Here is a 15,659-nt window from a genome sequence, read left to right as displayed (position 1 = left end):
TGTTAAACACAATTGCTAATCTGTTTTCTCTACCTACCTATGCCTACAAGAACTGTAGTTACTAATAAAACATACAAATAATAACAATAAAAAATAATTTTGAGTCCGATAGAAATTTTGTGAGCTGACATCATGATTTACTCAAAGCCTGTCAAAAAAAAACACGCACACACACACACACACACACACACAAAACCCCAACAAGATCATTAAAAAAAAAAAAAAGATAACCCAAGTGCTACTTTGTGATGTGAAACACAGGCACATTCCGCATATCAAATCACACCATGAGACCGTAGAGTAATTTTCAGCGCTTGTGCAGGTTCACTGCGAAAACCTGAAATTACCTCTCATAAGTTACAACCCTAATTCTTGAACCTTTTCAACCACTTCTGCCACCAACATTTTCAAACATTCTGAGAGAACTCGCATCATTAGTAGCACAAACAAATCATTTTCGTAGTAATATTATGGACAGATTCAACATAAAACAGTGCGTTAGAAGCTGAAAAGTACACTGAAGATTTACAGTAAGTCTTTAGAGCCACACTGATGGTGGTAACAATATCTTCCATGATTCATTTTGGTCAAATCATGACAGTGTGTCCTTTTACAGTAGGCAAGTTCTAATTTACATATATACTGCTGCCTCACTGGAACATCACCAGGTTCAATTATTACTCGACTTATCCCCTGTGTTTTTAAAACCACTTGAGAATATACCATGACAGCCCATTTTGTAAAGTCTTAGTTATGACTGGCTTTGCACAGTATGGGTTTTGTGGGAAGTGTTGGTAATGTGAAAAAACTGCAAGGGGGGGGGGGAGGATTGGACAAGTTAACCCTTCTGCTTGTCGAGCAGAACAGTTTTGATAAAATCCATCCACTAAATCCATTCTCTCAAAACTTATTGTGCACATGTACATACAATAAAGAGATGTTGTATACGAGAGGAGATATAAGAAAAAAACTGATCTAACACGAGGTCTGTCTGTACATGAACATATGCATGTGATGCAAAAGGCAAACTGATTAGGCTACTCTTATCAGTGACAAGTGTTTACAGAATTTATCCCCTGTTATGCAAGAAACTTAAGTGTTTAACCTCGATAACAGATATACATGCCAGCATCATATTAAAATATCTCCACCTGGAATCTTTTGCATCAGTCTGGAAACTTCTTGCAGTAACTTAACATACACTGACATGTACAACTTGCATAACATAAGAATTGACACAGAAACCCTTTTACAACCTGGGGCAGGTAATATTCACTGAGGTGTGCCGTCTGCCACAGTCACAGCTGGGGGCCACATGACTATACCACAAATACATTCTTTCATTAATGCTGAACAAGAATTTCAATACAAGGATGTCTAGTCAATATATATTTATGTTAAAATAAAATTGAAGTTCCCTGACTTTTTAAAAATTGACATGTTTGAAAACTTGATCCATACTTACACACAGTGTCTATATAATTGTAAATGAAACATTCTGAAAGTATTACTTTTGTAAGACGTCACCTAATGCCTTGAGCTATCTGAATAACAGCTATGTGAATACGAGTTATCTGAATAATGGCTATCTGAATAGCAGCTATCTGAATAATAGCTACGTCAAAAGTCCCCAACAGAAAAAAAAAGGGCCATAATTTTGTCAATATGATGATATGAACCAAAATTTGTACCTCTGTAAATTGTCTTGGTTAAACCATGTGCCAAGTTTCAAATTAGGGCAATGAACACAGTCCATAATAAGACAAAAAAGATGCCATAATTTCACTGAAAGTTAACAAAACAGAGTGAAACTCGAATCTGATCTATAGCTGGTCATATCTAAGCAATTTTCAATTCAATACAACAACATAATTTCAAAGAAAGCAACGTATCAATTAAGTGTCAATTCAATACTGAGAAAAGTCCAATAAATTGTTTTTGATGGCCTACATTGTATTAACACATACACAGATTAAAACTACAACCCGAGAGATGACAACTTATGATCAAAAGGGGGTACATTTACAAGCAGAGCTTCACTGTATAACCTAAAAAATCGTCTTTTTTATTGAAGTCTAAAACGGGTTACTCATGGAATTAAATAATAATTTATTTAATAATAATAATTTAGTGCTGGCTTCTTAGGTGGAACACATACATTTAGTAATAAATCAGCTGTTGCCTGATCAGTGGTCTGATTAAGCCCCCTGTGGGTCACCTCATTTCTTCCCGGACATGCATGACATGGGTAAGAGCTACATGATGGCACATCCAGACCATAGTCATTAACACAGAGCCACTCCCCCTTTAAGTGACTGGCCGTGCAGCTCAGTACATGCCCACAAATATCTCCAGCGTACTCATACAGGATGTCTAACGTAATGTCACTTAACATATATACATGTATATATACAGTAATATCGCAGCCACATATGTACTTGGACGACATTTATTAATATCTGTATCAAGAGGTGTCGATGTAGATGTATATGTACTATAAACATGTGCAAAAGTGGCCAATTAATCTATTTTATTATGTGTCAGTAAAACATTCCAGTATTGTCTGTTCATATATGTACAACCCACTGAATGTAGATAATGACAGCACCAACCACTATAATGCTTTATATTGTAATACAGAGATGACAAGTTACAGTCATTATCCATGTCTCAGAAAGTTTTTTTTTTGATGTTAATCTCATAATGGTGTTCTGCGGTTTAGCTGAAAGGTAGGATGACATCCTACTGCACAAATGAAAGTTTCACCTACATGAATAATATATTATGACACTTATTTTGTGGGTGAAATTTTGTGACTAACCACAATTTAATATCGTGAGCATACCGAGGATTCTAAATTAAGATATACAATATATATATATACAGTCAACATACTGAAAAGCCAGTCATCTCTATATGAATCACCATGATATTGCTGAAATCATGCCGATGTGGTGTTAAGCCATAATCATTGATTCATTCTTTAAATGTAGGGCACATACTCTACATGTGCCCTACTCTACGTGACCTACTCCACATATGACCTACTCTACATGTGACCTACTCTACATGTGAGCTACGCTACATGTGAGCTACTCTACATGACCTACTCCACATATGACCTACTCTACATATGACCTACTCCACATATGACCTACTCTACATGTGACCTACTCTACATGTGACCTACGCTACATGTGAGCTCATAATTATTCACATATTTGGGACATTTAATATAATTATAATTCCACTAAAATGGTACAGATTTGATTTCAGAAATGTCACTGCTATAAATGCATGTCAAAATGGTGTATGTATAAAGGTGTCAAAGATGTATCGGGCAGGAGGGGGGTGTCGGAATTGAATGTTCGGATCCTAAAATTTAAATGTGACATTGAGGCCGTGTACACATTTTATAACACAATTCAAAACGATGCTACATGTATCTGAGAGTTTTCAAGTCTGCGAATGAAAGACCAACTGTTTTCTGGAATTAAAAAACAAAATTTGTGTAAACACTAAAAAACGCCAATGGTACACATGCATTGTGCATGATACAGACACTATAATCACTGCTGTACTGCTGAAAACCAAAGGTAGAACAGTGCTGATTATTCACCCCCCAAAAAATTATACTGTATATATGCAAATTAGGCAATGGTCACGTTAAAAATCTTTCACTAGCTGTGGAATGAATACTACATGAAGTATAGGAAAGGCTTTATATTCACACTGGCAGAAATGAATTATATTCAATCAGAACTGCACTAGTGTATATAAGTCACATGCCCTTAGTTGTGTTCTAGATAACAGTACATGAATGTACAGCTATAAATGCATGCTAACAAAGACACCCACCTCACATGTGCCAGTATGGGTACTTGTTTATGTGGTCAGAAAATGACAGATCACTATCATATTCAACATTTGACTTAGATCATCTGAGATCTAAAGGGCAATGTCCCTTGCAATATAAAACTGTGGACTGTATCATTCACTCGTAGAAAGGCGGGTTTGAACTACATGACCTATATTTGGCAGCCATATTTGTTTGTTTGTTTGCTTTAAAGGGGTCTAAAGGAAATGAAAACAATAGTTCAAACCATGGCTGTAGCAATCAAAAAATGTTTTTGAGATGTTTACAATTCCAAAACAAAATGACAATCATAAACAAAGTAATGATCACAATTTAATTGCAGGCTTTGGAAAGTTATGGGGACAGCCATTACATGAGTGAGTTAATAACTGGTCACTGATGAATGGAAACTCTCTAATTCTCCAAGAAAATGACATGGAAAATATGAGCTAAACTTTTGGGACAATATGACTTGCCAAAAAAAAAACCCACATCAAGTGAAGTATGACTGTCTACATGTGGCTCTTATTCATAGGGTGGATTATTTAAAAGTAAAATTGTGGATTTAATTGGACAGTCTTTTTTGATTAGCAAACATTAAAATATTATTTATGAACAATACATATATCAGGTACATAAAGTAAATTCTTCCTCTTGGGTTGTTTTCATCATTATTCCAGCAATATCAAAGCAGTCATGTCTCACACGTAGCTTATAGCATGCTTGGCTATATGTTAACATATTTACAGTGGACGCTACACTGGAGCAATGTTGCTATCCCAGCCTATGCTAATACATCTCCAATATGGTTGACAAGTTAGCTTCTCATTAATGCCAGGCTTGTGACATGTGCAAACCTTTGCACGTGTATATTTTGCTTTAAATTATTGTTTACCTGGCTATAAGACTTGTTTACTCAATGTCTGTTTATTCTAAGTACAATCTAGGTATATATGTACACATGTGCATCTACTGATACATTAATATCCACTTGTCCTCCATATACACTGTGCACGACTGCATCGGCCATATTGATTGTCAACACGTCGCTGTTCACAATGTTGACAAACACTTCAATCCATCCTGTCATGTACGATATCAACTGAACTGGCGAAAGTTTGCACAGCATTAAGCTGGGTTCCTGCGCAATATTTACCATGCTATACAACGTGTACATGCATGTACGTGTTGGCATAAAGGGTAAATAAGGGGCTGCAGGGGACCAAACACAAACCGTTCATAGTGAAACAAATTTTATGTTCAATAAATCGCAATAAATCGTAAAACGCCAATGAAATAAATCAATAAAATATATGTGTTTTCATGGCATCACATAATCATGATGCATATTCCAGAGAAGTGAAAAAAAAAACTGGCAGGAAACATGTGGACCCCTAATAAAAAATAAAAAATGATGAGATGAATCCTCTGTTATTCACCTTAGTTCATTAGTCTACAAGTGTCAGCCTCTCCAGGGACACACTGACTGGAATCCTCTGTTACTCACCTTTGTTCATTGGTCTACAAGTGTCAGCCTCTCCAGGGATAAACTCACTAGAATTCTCTGTTACTCACCTTAGTTCATGGGTCTACAAGTGCCAGCCTCTGCAGGGATACACTCACTGCAATCCTCTATTACTCACCTTTGCTCATTGGTCTACAAGTGCCAGCCTCTCCAGGGATACACTCTCTAGAATCCTCTGTTACTCACCTTTGTTCATTTGTCTACAAGTGCCAGCCTCCCCAGGGATACATTCACTAGAATCCTCTGTTACTCACCTTTGCTCATTGGTCTACAAGTGCCAGCCTCTCCAGGGATACACTCTCTAGAATCCTCTGTTACTCACCTTTGTTCATTGGTCTACAAGTGTCAGCCTCTCCAGGGATACACTCACTAGAATCCTCTGTTACTCACCTTTGTTCATTGGTCTATGAGTGCCAGCCTCTCCAGGGATAAACTCACTAGAATTCTCTGTTACTCACCTTTGTTCATTGTTTCACAAGTGCCAGCCTCACCAGGGATAAACTCACTAGAATCCTCTATTACTCACCTTAGTTTATGGGTCTACAAGTGCCAGCCTCTCCAGGGATACACTCACTAGAATCCTCTGTTACTCACCTTTGTTCACTGGTCTACAAGTGCCAGCCTCTCCAGGGATACACTCACTAGAATCCTCTGTTACTCACCTTTGTTCACTGGTCTACAAGTGCCAGCCTCCCCAGGGATCCCTAGCCCCTCTAGGGATATATTCACTAAAATCCTCTGATACTCACCTTTGTCTGTTCGTCTATCAGTGCTAGCCCCTCCAGGGATACATTCACTAAAATCCTCTGTTACTCACCTTTGTCCGTTCGTCTATCAGTGCTAGCATCTCCAGGGATACATTCACTAGAATCCTCTGTTACTCACCTTTGTCCGTTCGTCTATCAGTGCTAGCCCCTCCAGGGATACATTCACTGAAATCCTCTGTTACTCACCTTTGTTCGTGCTAGCCCTTCCAGGGATACATTCACTAAAATCCTCTGTTACTCACCTTTGTTCATTAATCTACAACTGCCAGCTTCTCCAGGGATCCCTAGCCCTTCCAGGGATACATTCACTAAAATCCTCTGTTACTCACCTTTGTTCGTTCGTCTATCAGTGTCAGCCCCTCCAGGGATACATTCACTAGAATCCTCTGTTTATGCTCCCCTGATGCTTTCACTGCAGCTTTCAGCTTCTGTAAAGATTCCTGGCACATCTTGTCACCCCTTGCTGACTCCACATCATCAACCCCGATTAACTTAGCGCGGAAATTCACACCTTCACCTTGAAATCTTGATGGGTCGTTTTTGTCTAGTTGAAGTAAAGAACACAGCTGAACTTTAGAAGCATGTTTCGAAGGCTAACTGGAATTTTTAGTCACCTTAAATAGGGATTTTACTATCTTTTTCAGCAGAAGGCTACCCTAGAAAAATAGTCAGCTACCTGACAAAGAATTAAATGAATTAAAAATAAGAAATACCTGCATCATTTTCCACAGAAGTAGCAGGTAGCTAATAGAAGTCACACGCCATGGACAGATTCCAAAGAGTTTTTTCTAACATAAGTCTAAGTTTAAAATATGGTTTTAGGGTCAATATTTGAGGAGCTATAAATTGACACATTGACCACCTCATGAATGTTATCTAAAGACACATGTGAAAGTTTCAAAGTACACTGTAAAAATGTAAGCAGCATTCTGACAATGTTTACACATCTTGCCTCAAGTTTTGTGGAAAAACCATCCTACTACAGTTTGACTTACCTTTCTTTCCTTTAAGTTTTTGAGACATCTTGACTGCGCTCTATCCTCAATACATTTCCATCAGATCTGCAAAGAAAGGATTAACTTATTTATTACCAGAGGATTAATGCATGATTAACTCTGAGGAAAAACACAGATCTACTCAACCTAAATCCTGTATCAAATGGTGTCAGCCATCAAAACTAAACGATATCACATTTACAGGAGTTTACAACATGGCTGTAATGTTGTTATCTGTTGACAAGGTACAAAACAGTGTATAAGTCAATACTTATCCCAGTCTAAGTTCACAGGATAAAGAACAGTTTTCACAAAAGAAAAAAAATATTAAAACACAGGAAACTCTGTACACTATATGAATATACTGTACATGCAACCAGCATTACAGTTTAACAAAGGCATGTATACAATATTAAAAAGTGATTTATTTTGTAATTCAAAAAAAAAAATAAATAAATAAAATAAAAAGAAAAATAAAAGAACAGTAAGTACGTGTACACACAACCTATATTTAGGCTTGCAAAATGCTTGCAAATCTTCATCAGACAGCAGCCTCAAGTACCCTAGCCTGACTACATGCATAGCATAGTTTGATCAGAAAAAAGTGACAGTGCCACCATATATATATACACACACACACACACACATATATATATATATATATATATATATATATATATATATATATATATATATATATATATATATAGGTGAAAGACATGAATCATAGCAAGCATGTAAAAAGGTAATACTAAACACTGACTGGTATGAATTGATAATGTTTCAATATCAACAAAGGTATAAAATGATAATATTGAATAGCAACACAGATACATATAAACGATTATATTGAATATCATCAATTTTTAAGTTAAGTAAATGAATATGCTGTATGATGAATATTAGAAGAGTTCAATCATTATGGTCATCTAGACTATCATCACAGGTAAATGGTCATAATGAACACTAGTATAAAACAAATGAATATTCTTAAATAGCTGGAATAGTATGATATAACGAAAAAGTGCACGAGCCAAGAATTAACCTTGGTTGTTGCTACATATGGTTCTGTTAAGAGTCTCCACCACATCTCTGATATGTCAGCTAAATATCTCGCGGTTCAGGTGGTATGGGATTACCTGTAACTGTACACACAGCCTTACAACCTTCCCCCTGTCCTCACAGACAGGTAGATGTGGTGCTAATCAGTGGATGGGGTAGATAGCTCAGGTACAGAGCAAGGGTTGGCCGATAACCAAAGATCATCAGATTACATCCTGCAGCTACATGTAGCTACAGTGTACCTGCTTCTAGACACAGGTGAATGCTACAGAAAGCAGACCTTTTATGTATAATAAAGGCACAAGGCTATATACGTATAAAATTAACACAAAAACATAATTACCTGAACATAAAATTTTTCACAATTTTAAAGTGATAAAATAAGCACAGGTTGAAACAAATAAAACAAATCTAGAAAGCAAACCTTTTCGTGCATTTACACAAATATATGTGATTAGAAAGGGTGGTTAAATAGCTCATTTAATGGTTGTTTGAACAAGACAAAAAAAGAAGAGATATATGTAAACAGATTTCATGCAATATTTGTCTAGTTCTCTGCATCATATGCAGTGTATAAATTCAGATCTATGTTCATAAAAATCTGTTCTCAAGATTTCCTTAAAATGTACAAATAAACAGCAGATTTATCTGCACGTGATCAGATGGGAAAATCAGGCCATTGTTCTTGTGCATGCTCAACCACTGACATGTTTTCTGTCTGTTTACTGTAAATCTTCAACCTTCTTGACCTCTAAAGTACTTTTTTAAAGTAGTCGAAAATATTACATACAATTATTATGAAAATGATGCTAAAAATAATTTGTTTACCTCAATAAGGATGCAAGCTTCACAGAACTGGTCAAATCATTGCTCTACAACTGATAGTTCTCTCAGAGTTTGGTTGCTGATGTGGTTGAAAAATTATAGTATCTGTAATATTCTTTTATAAACAGAGCTGCTGTAAAATTAACGAATTCTGAAATAAGCTTTCATCTTTTACGATCAGGTATGACGTGTACAAAATTTGTGATAGTCACTGAAATGTATAAAATCAAGATGCATGTATCATTGTATAGTATCTAGATGCACAGCTGTACATGTAGATGTAGGTCACATCAAATTCATGCTAACACAGGTGGTAATAAAATTTATTTTTTTTCCAATATTATATGCCTTAGGCAGTTAGTATACATTGTATTTATACTTATATAAGGTTTTATGCTGTACTTTACAATTTTTCAATCATATGATGACAAGGAGTCATTTGGTGTGTGTATACAATACACATACTGTGTCTCCTTGTGGCAGGGCAAGCCCATGCCACCAGTGCTGCCCCTACTGAAATACCATGCTGAAGACACCAAACACATTATTATGACACCAGGCGAACCAGTAAAGTTTCCTTGCTCTAGCTTCTCAGTGCTCAGCACCAAGCCAGGCAGCAACAAATAGCATTTTTTGAAGTCTTTAGCATGACTCAACCTGGATTTGAGCCCAGATTTCCTAACTCAGCATACATATATGCTTAGGTATATGTACTGGGTATATAAATGTACTTGCATGAACACAATAGTGAAAGAGAGAATAAATGCTTGTGGCTTAACATCACTGAACAGTAACACTACAAACATATGATGGCAAGAACTAGCTTACATTAAGAGTGCCACTGAAAATGTCTGTAAATATACATGGATGTACATGAATACATGGGTATCATACATACATGCAGATATACAGCATTGTCTCAACTATAAATCCTTCCCCTCAAGTGTGCCTCATACAATTTGACATTCACTCTCCTCCAATCCTATATAAAGAGTGGTAAAACTTTCTAATTTCCAATCGTCTCCTAATAATGACGTGCTTAACACTGAGACAAATGTCAGCATGGTGAAGTTACAAATGTGAGAAAAAAGAATACATTCTTAATACTCTTCACTTAATTAGCTAGGAAGAGCTAACCTGTATTTGCACACATCCAGGATGTTCACCGACATAGGCAGATAAAATGTGCATACAAAAATAACCGAACTCTACAACACTTAACTGTACATTTACCTTAATGCCTTATACAGCTTTTCAAGTTAATCTCTTAAAATGCCTTCAGCATAAAATGGATGTGTTTCGTGTAAATCTATATACTATAATTATATTTGAAAGCAGAAAGCAGGAAGTATTTTTGAGAAAAAAATGTGACCAGCTAAATAAGGCTTGGTATATACACCACCTGGTGTGTGATATGTTATGAGGTTAAACCTGGAGGTCGTGGAATGTAGATTTCCTGCATGTGAATGTGAAAAGACAAAGCTCATTTACATAACTGTACATGTATGTGACATTGACAAGAAAATACAGGTATATGCATATAAGAACTCATGGAATGTAAAAAAAAAACAAAAAAAAAAACAACAAAACAACCATACTGTAATATAATACTGTACATCTGATTGGAAGAGCTTTATAAATAAGTCATAAAAGACAGAGTGTGATGTTTTAAACATATTTTTACTTTAACAGGAAACGTATCTCTTGTATACATGTATTAAGGTATTCCTTTAGTACATGTACATTTCCCCGCCCCCACACACACAGCATCACACGAAACTCTAGCTTCAGTGAAGGTGGCTGCCGTATATCCAGTGGGAAGAAACATTATGGCATCAAACATAGCAGCTATTTGAACTGTGTCAATCAGTGGTTTGTTTTTGTTCTTTTTTTTTGGTTTTTATTTCCTTTTTTTTTCTCTTTTTTTGTGTTTTTTGGCTAAATATGACAAATGAAGGTATGTATACATGTACTGTACAATATGCATACATGTATGTACATAAATACCTGAGAGACAACTAGAAGAAATACTCTGTGACCCAAAATTTCATCCATGACTACGTTGCTCATTTTTCCACATTCTAGGAGTTTTATTGATTTTAGAAAGGTGCTTTGAGAGATGTTTGGAAGGTAGGATGACAGACTACTTGGTAAAATGTAAATTTTAGCACCAGAAGTAATATCTCATGACATTCATTTGCCTCCAAAAAATTTGTGGTCGAATTTTTAAGTCATTTTGGGTATAGGAACATTCACACCGCATGGGTACACATGTGTCTCTTTAACATGCAATTGTTATTGTTTATGTTTACAAAGCATGACATACAGAAGAATTCAAAAGAATGACACATGTATGTACATGTGTGAGAGTATAGGAGCACAATACGTGTATATAAACGTATCCATATTTCTTGCATCAAATGTTTAAATGCAAGCATGACACGTTTTTGTGAACAAAAATTAAAAGCTGTTGAATAGCAAAAAATCCACACTTTTAGCAAATAGGCATATGATGCTGCACAGAGCTGCATCCTGCACCCTAAGTCTTCATCCTTTTCGCATATGAAAGAGCAACTTTTACGCAGTGCAATTAAGGAGACAAAACTATGTTGGTTTCAGGGCTTCAAAAAAAGTAAAATTTAATCAGTCTACACAGAAAAATGCCTTCAGAATATGTTTGAATAAGCACCTTGCAAACATGCAAAAATGCACTGTACAAAAACGCACAGTGAAAAGACTGTTCTACGGAAAAAGGTGTCTTAAAAATTGACTGGCACACTTCATTATGTTATGGTGTTGAAGATGCTGTCAGTGTGTACCTTAATTCTGGAAATTTAGGAGGATCCTTTTGTGAGACATCTATTCGGGTAATGAAACAGCTTACAGTGTATGTGACTCCTCAGGAAATGACCAAGTCGCATGCATGTGCATGAAGTCTTCACGCAATCATGAGGTAGCTCCTTATGTGTAGGCTTCCTCTGGTAATCAGGCCACACCATCACAAAGCTGTTTTGGACACAAGTCAAACTGTTTTGAAGTTAAAACAAAGTCTAGCACAGCTTCATGATCTTGGGGCCTGATAAGTAGCTTCTCGTCTGCTACACGTAGTTCCCTCTCTGGTAATGTGGTACACATGGCTCCCTATAGTACATGTTTTAGATTCTTTTGTAATGGTACATATAATGAAATATCTCCTCAAGTAAAAGTCTCCTCTAGGGATGACATAGCTCCTTGTGTAAAGCTCCCCTCTAGAAAAGAAATAGCTCTCTGTCTAAAGGTCTTCTCTACGAAAGTAGTAGCTCCATGTGTAAGGTCTCATCTAGGAATGAAATAGCTGTTTGTGTAAAGGACTCCTCAAGTAATGAAATATGTGTAGCAACTTATGTATAGGTATCCTCTAGTAATGAAACAGCTCTTAGTGTAAATGTCTCGTCTAGTAATGAAATAGCTCTCAGTGTAAAGGTCTCCTCTCGTAATGAAATACCTTCCAGTGTAAAGGTTGCGTCTAGTAATGAAACAGCTCTTAGTGTAAAGGTCTCGTCTAGTAATGAAACAGCTCTTAGTGTAAAGGTCTCATCTAGTAATGAAACACCTCTCAGTGTAAAGGTCTCGTCAAGTAATGAAATAGCACTCAATGTAAAGGTCTCCTCTCGTAATGAAATACCTCTCAGTGTAAAGGTCTTCTGTCGTAATGAAATGGCTTCCTATGTAAAAAGTCTCATCTGGTAGTGAAGTAGCTCCCAGTGTAAAGGTCTCCTCTAGTAATGAAATAGCTCCCTGCGTAAAGATCTCCTCTAGTAATTAATTAGCTCCCTGTGTAAAGGTGTCATCTAGTAATGAAATCGTTCCCTGTGTAAAGGTCTCCTCTATTAACGAAATGGCTCCCCATGTAAAGATCTCCTTTACTTAATGATAATTGCTTCCTGTGTATCTCCTCTATTAATGAAATGGCTCCCTCTGTGAGCTCCCTCTGCAAAAGTCTCCATTAGTAATGAAATAGCTCCATATTTACAGGTCTTGTATGGTAATGAAGTTGCTCCATGTGTAAAGGTCTTATCTAGAAATAAATCAGCTCCCTGTAAATAGGCCTACCCCAGTAATGAAATGGCTCCCTCTGCAAAGGTCTCCTCTAGTAATGCAAAGGTCTCCTCTAGTAATGTAAAGATCTCCTCTAGTAATGAAATGGCTCCCTGTGTGAAGGTCTCCTCTGGCAATGAAGCTTAATGACTCACCATGCATACTCATGTAATCTCTGGGAATGGTGTAGCTCGTTTGTTACTGATGCCTCATTGAACCATTACAGTGATGACAGTGGGCAAGTTAAACAATTCAACCAGGTTTACACTCACAATGGATTGATCACTGTTTGCACTGTGTTCTTGTCTTCTTGCAAAGCACAAAGCTTTCCCATGTGTCAAATCCTTGGTATGACTCAGCTGTACAGTGAACTTTACATGCACATGAACTTCTTTTGTAGTTGTCACTTGGGGGGCGGGGGGGGGGGGGGGCATATTTTTTTTTCAAGGACATTTACTCATACAAGTAATTTTTTGTTGTTGTTTGAAGATGTTTACAATAATTCAGCATGAAAAATTTCAGCACTGACTTTATTGGTGTGGAAATTCCAAAGTGTTCAAAAATACCTTAATCCACCAAAGCCATTACACCACATGTTCAAGGTTTAAATTTTTCACTTCATGGTTTAATACCATGCAGTGGTACTAGTGGCAGAAAACAGTTTTGCGCTCATAAAAACCTAACCTACTACACCCGAGGAGTGTTAATAAGCTTAAAAGTTACAAGGAAAACATGTCTCCTCTATTAATGAGAACAGCACAAGACAGCAGGCCTGTTCAAACTGCATGTCACACTTACATGTCTGTATAGACATAAAACAAAAAAATGAAAGAGAACTGAACACTGACTAGACATACATCTGAAATATTTAATAAAATTTGTGCACTAATTTTGCATCACTCATAACCATGCAACAGACTTACAGGTTCATGACATAAGAGGGTACATGTAGTTGAATAACATGTATTTACTTCATTTCGCCTAAAGTTTGGCATTTTTCAAGTGACCCATTTTACTAGATCCTGATTAATTCCTCCACCTTATAGAGGGTTTTTTTTGTCAAATCTGATTAATTTATTATCAGATAAATTTAAGTGTTGGCATCAAAAGTATCACTTTATGTAATGGTTCTTGTGAAAGTGCATTTCTACATACCAAACTTAAGGATTTTATACAGCCAGAAACAGTAACATGGCTGAAGAAAACAGAAACATCTAAATTTGAAACTGCACCAGTACCATAAATTTAAAAAGCTGAATTAAAATTTTCAACTGTGTAAATATTTATCCTAATCAAAATGACACTCAAGTCAAGTTATATTAATACTCTACATACTGTTTTAAGCTTAACACAATTAAGCTATAATATAATTATTCACTTAAAAAGCTTGTATAATAATTCATTCCATTAACACTGGGTGCTTACAAAAGTGTAAATAGTGATACACAGTACATTGATTTATTTGTTTGTTTATTTGATTGGCATTTTACACCGTACTCAAGAATATTTCGTTTATATGACGACGACCAGCATTATGATGGAAAATCCGGCAGAGCCCTGGGGAAACCCACGGCCATCCAAAAGTTGCTGGAATACCTTCCCACAGTATACAGATGTAATTGCCATATACATAGACATTTTGTACACTGTCATGTTGGAGGCATACTTTATGTGAAAGAAAAATAAATTGATCATCTTGGAGGATTAGGAAATAATTTACCACAAATACTGTGACTAGAAACTAATGAACAAGTTATTGGATGGGTTGAAATGAAGGTAAAACTGAAATGAGGCTATGAAGCTGGGTCTACAATTTTCTGATAACAACTGAACCATTTTAATTTTCGAAGGATTATACTTCAATTACTCTTTTTAAAGCAACACTGAAATTCTTATCTTACACAATATGATATAAGATAAATAAATCACTGATAACAATTTCGCTTACCATAAAATTAAATAAAGCCTTGGGACAGCAAAAGCTCCTCTGCTGTGTGAAGATCCGAAAGTGTCAGTAACGCCCTCCTGAATCCAGTCAGAAAGTCCTGGTATGAATCTGTGATCGGTCAGGGAGATTTTGATACTCCCCCTTCGCACGTCTCAGATTACAGTAATGTGTGACAGTGTGCAGAGTAGGACAATAGTAAGTTACAGTTTAATCTCCGTACTTTGCTCCCCTGCTGACTGCTCGGCTTACCGGCTTAAATTTTACCCAGGAGGAAATACTCGTATTCGTCCGCCATCAACTAACTACAACTGCACATGTCATTCACTACTATACAATCTTATTTGTGCAACAGTCAACTGGTCAACACGTACGGTAACTAACGACTACAAAAGTCATCTCAACTCGCAAAAACTGACAGGTTATACCGACGACTTGAATGAATAGTCACTGAATGTTAAAAAAGTTTCGACAAAACGATGTACGAGTTTATCAGCTTCTTTACGAGCATTCCATTGTCCATTCTGCACTCAAGACCCCTTCTCCTGACTGGCTGATGTTGTTGTTGTAACATCTGACATGTCTCTTACCTCTTCTGCGTCGGAGG

At 36.5% G+C, this 15,659-nt stretch overlaps 1 protein-coding gene across 3 annotated transcripts in view; it reads right to left on the bottom strand.

Moving 5' to 3' along the window:
* Positions 1 to 15,596, bottom strand: part of LOC135471811 (disabled homolog 2-like) — a 38,201-nt gene extending 22,605 nt beyond the window's left edge. For all 3 annotated transcript variants that reach the window (XM_064751163.1, XM_064751165.1, XM_064751164.1), the window contains exons 1-3: positions 15,056 to 15,596; positions 7,144 to 7,209; positions 6,478 to 6,692 (exon numbers count right to left, since the gene is read on the bottom strand). In XM_064751163.1, the coding sequence (XP_064607233.1) occupies positions 6,478 to 6,692; positions 7,144 to 7,171 (243 nt within the window). In that variant the 5' untranslated portion in view covers positions 7,172 to 7,209; positions 15,056 to 15,596. The remainder of the gene's footprint in view (positions 1 to 6,477; positions 6,693 to 7,143; positions 7,210 to 15,055) is intronic.
* Positions 15,597 to 15,659: the final 63 nt, after the last annotated feature.

The sequence above is a fragment of the Liolophura sinensis genome, chromosome 7 (assembly GCF_032854445.1).
Source record: "Liolophura sinensis isolate JHLJ2023 chromosome 7, CUHK_Ljap_v2, whole genome shotgun sequence".
Classification (NCBI taxonomy): domain Eukaryota; kingdom Metazoa; phylum Mollusca; class Polyplacophora; order Chitonida; family Chitonidae; genus Liolophura; species Liolophura sinensis.
The sequence above is the reverse complement of the archived record's forward strand: the minus strand, read 5'-3'. Positions and strand labels throughout refer to the sequence as shown.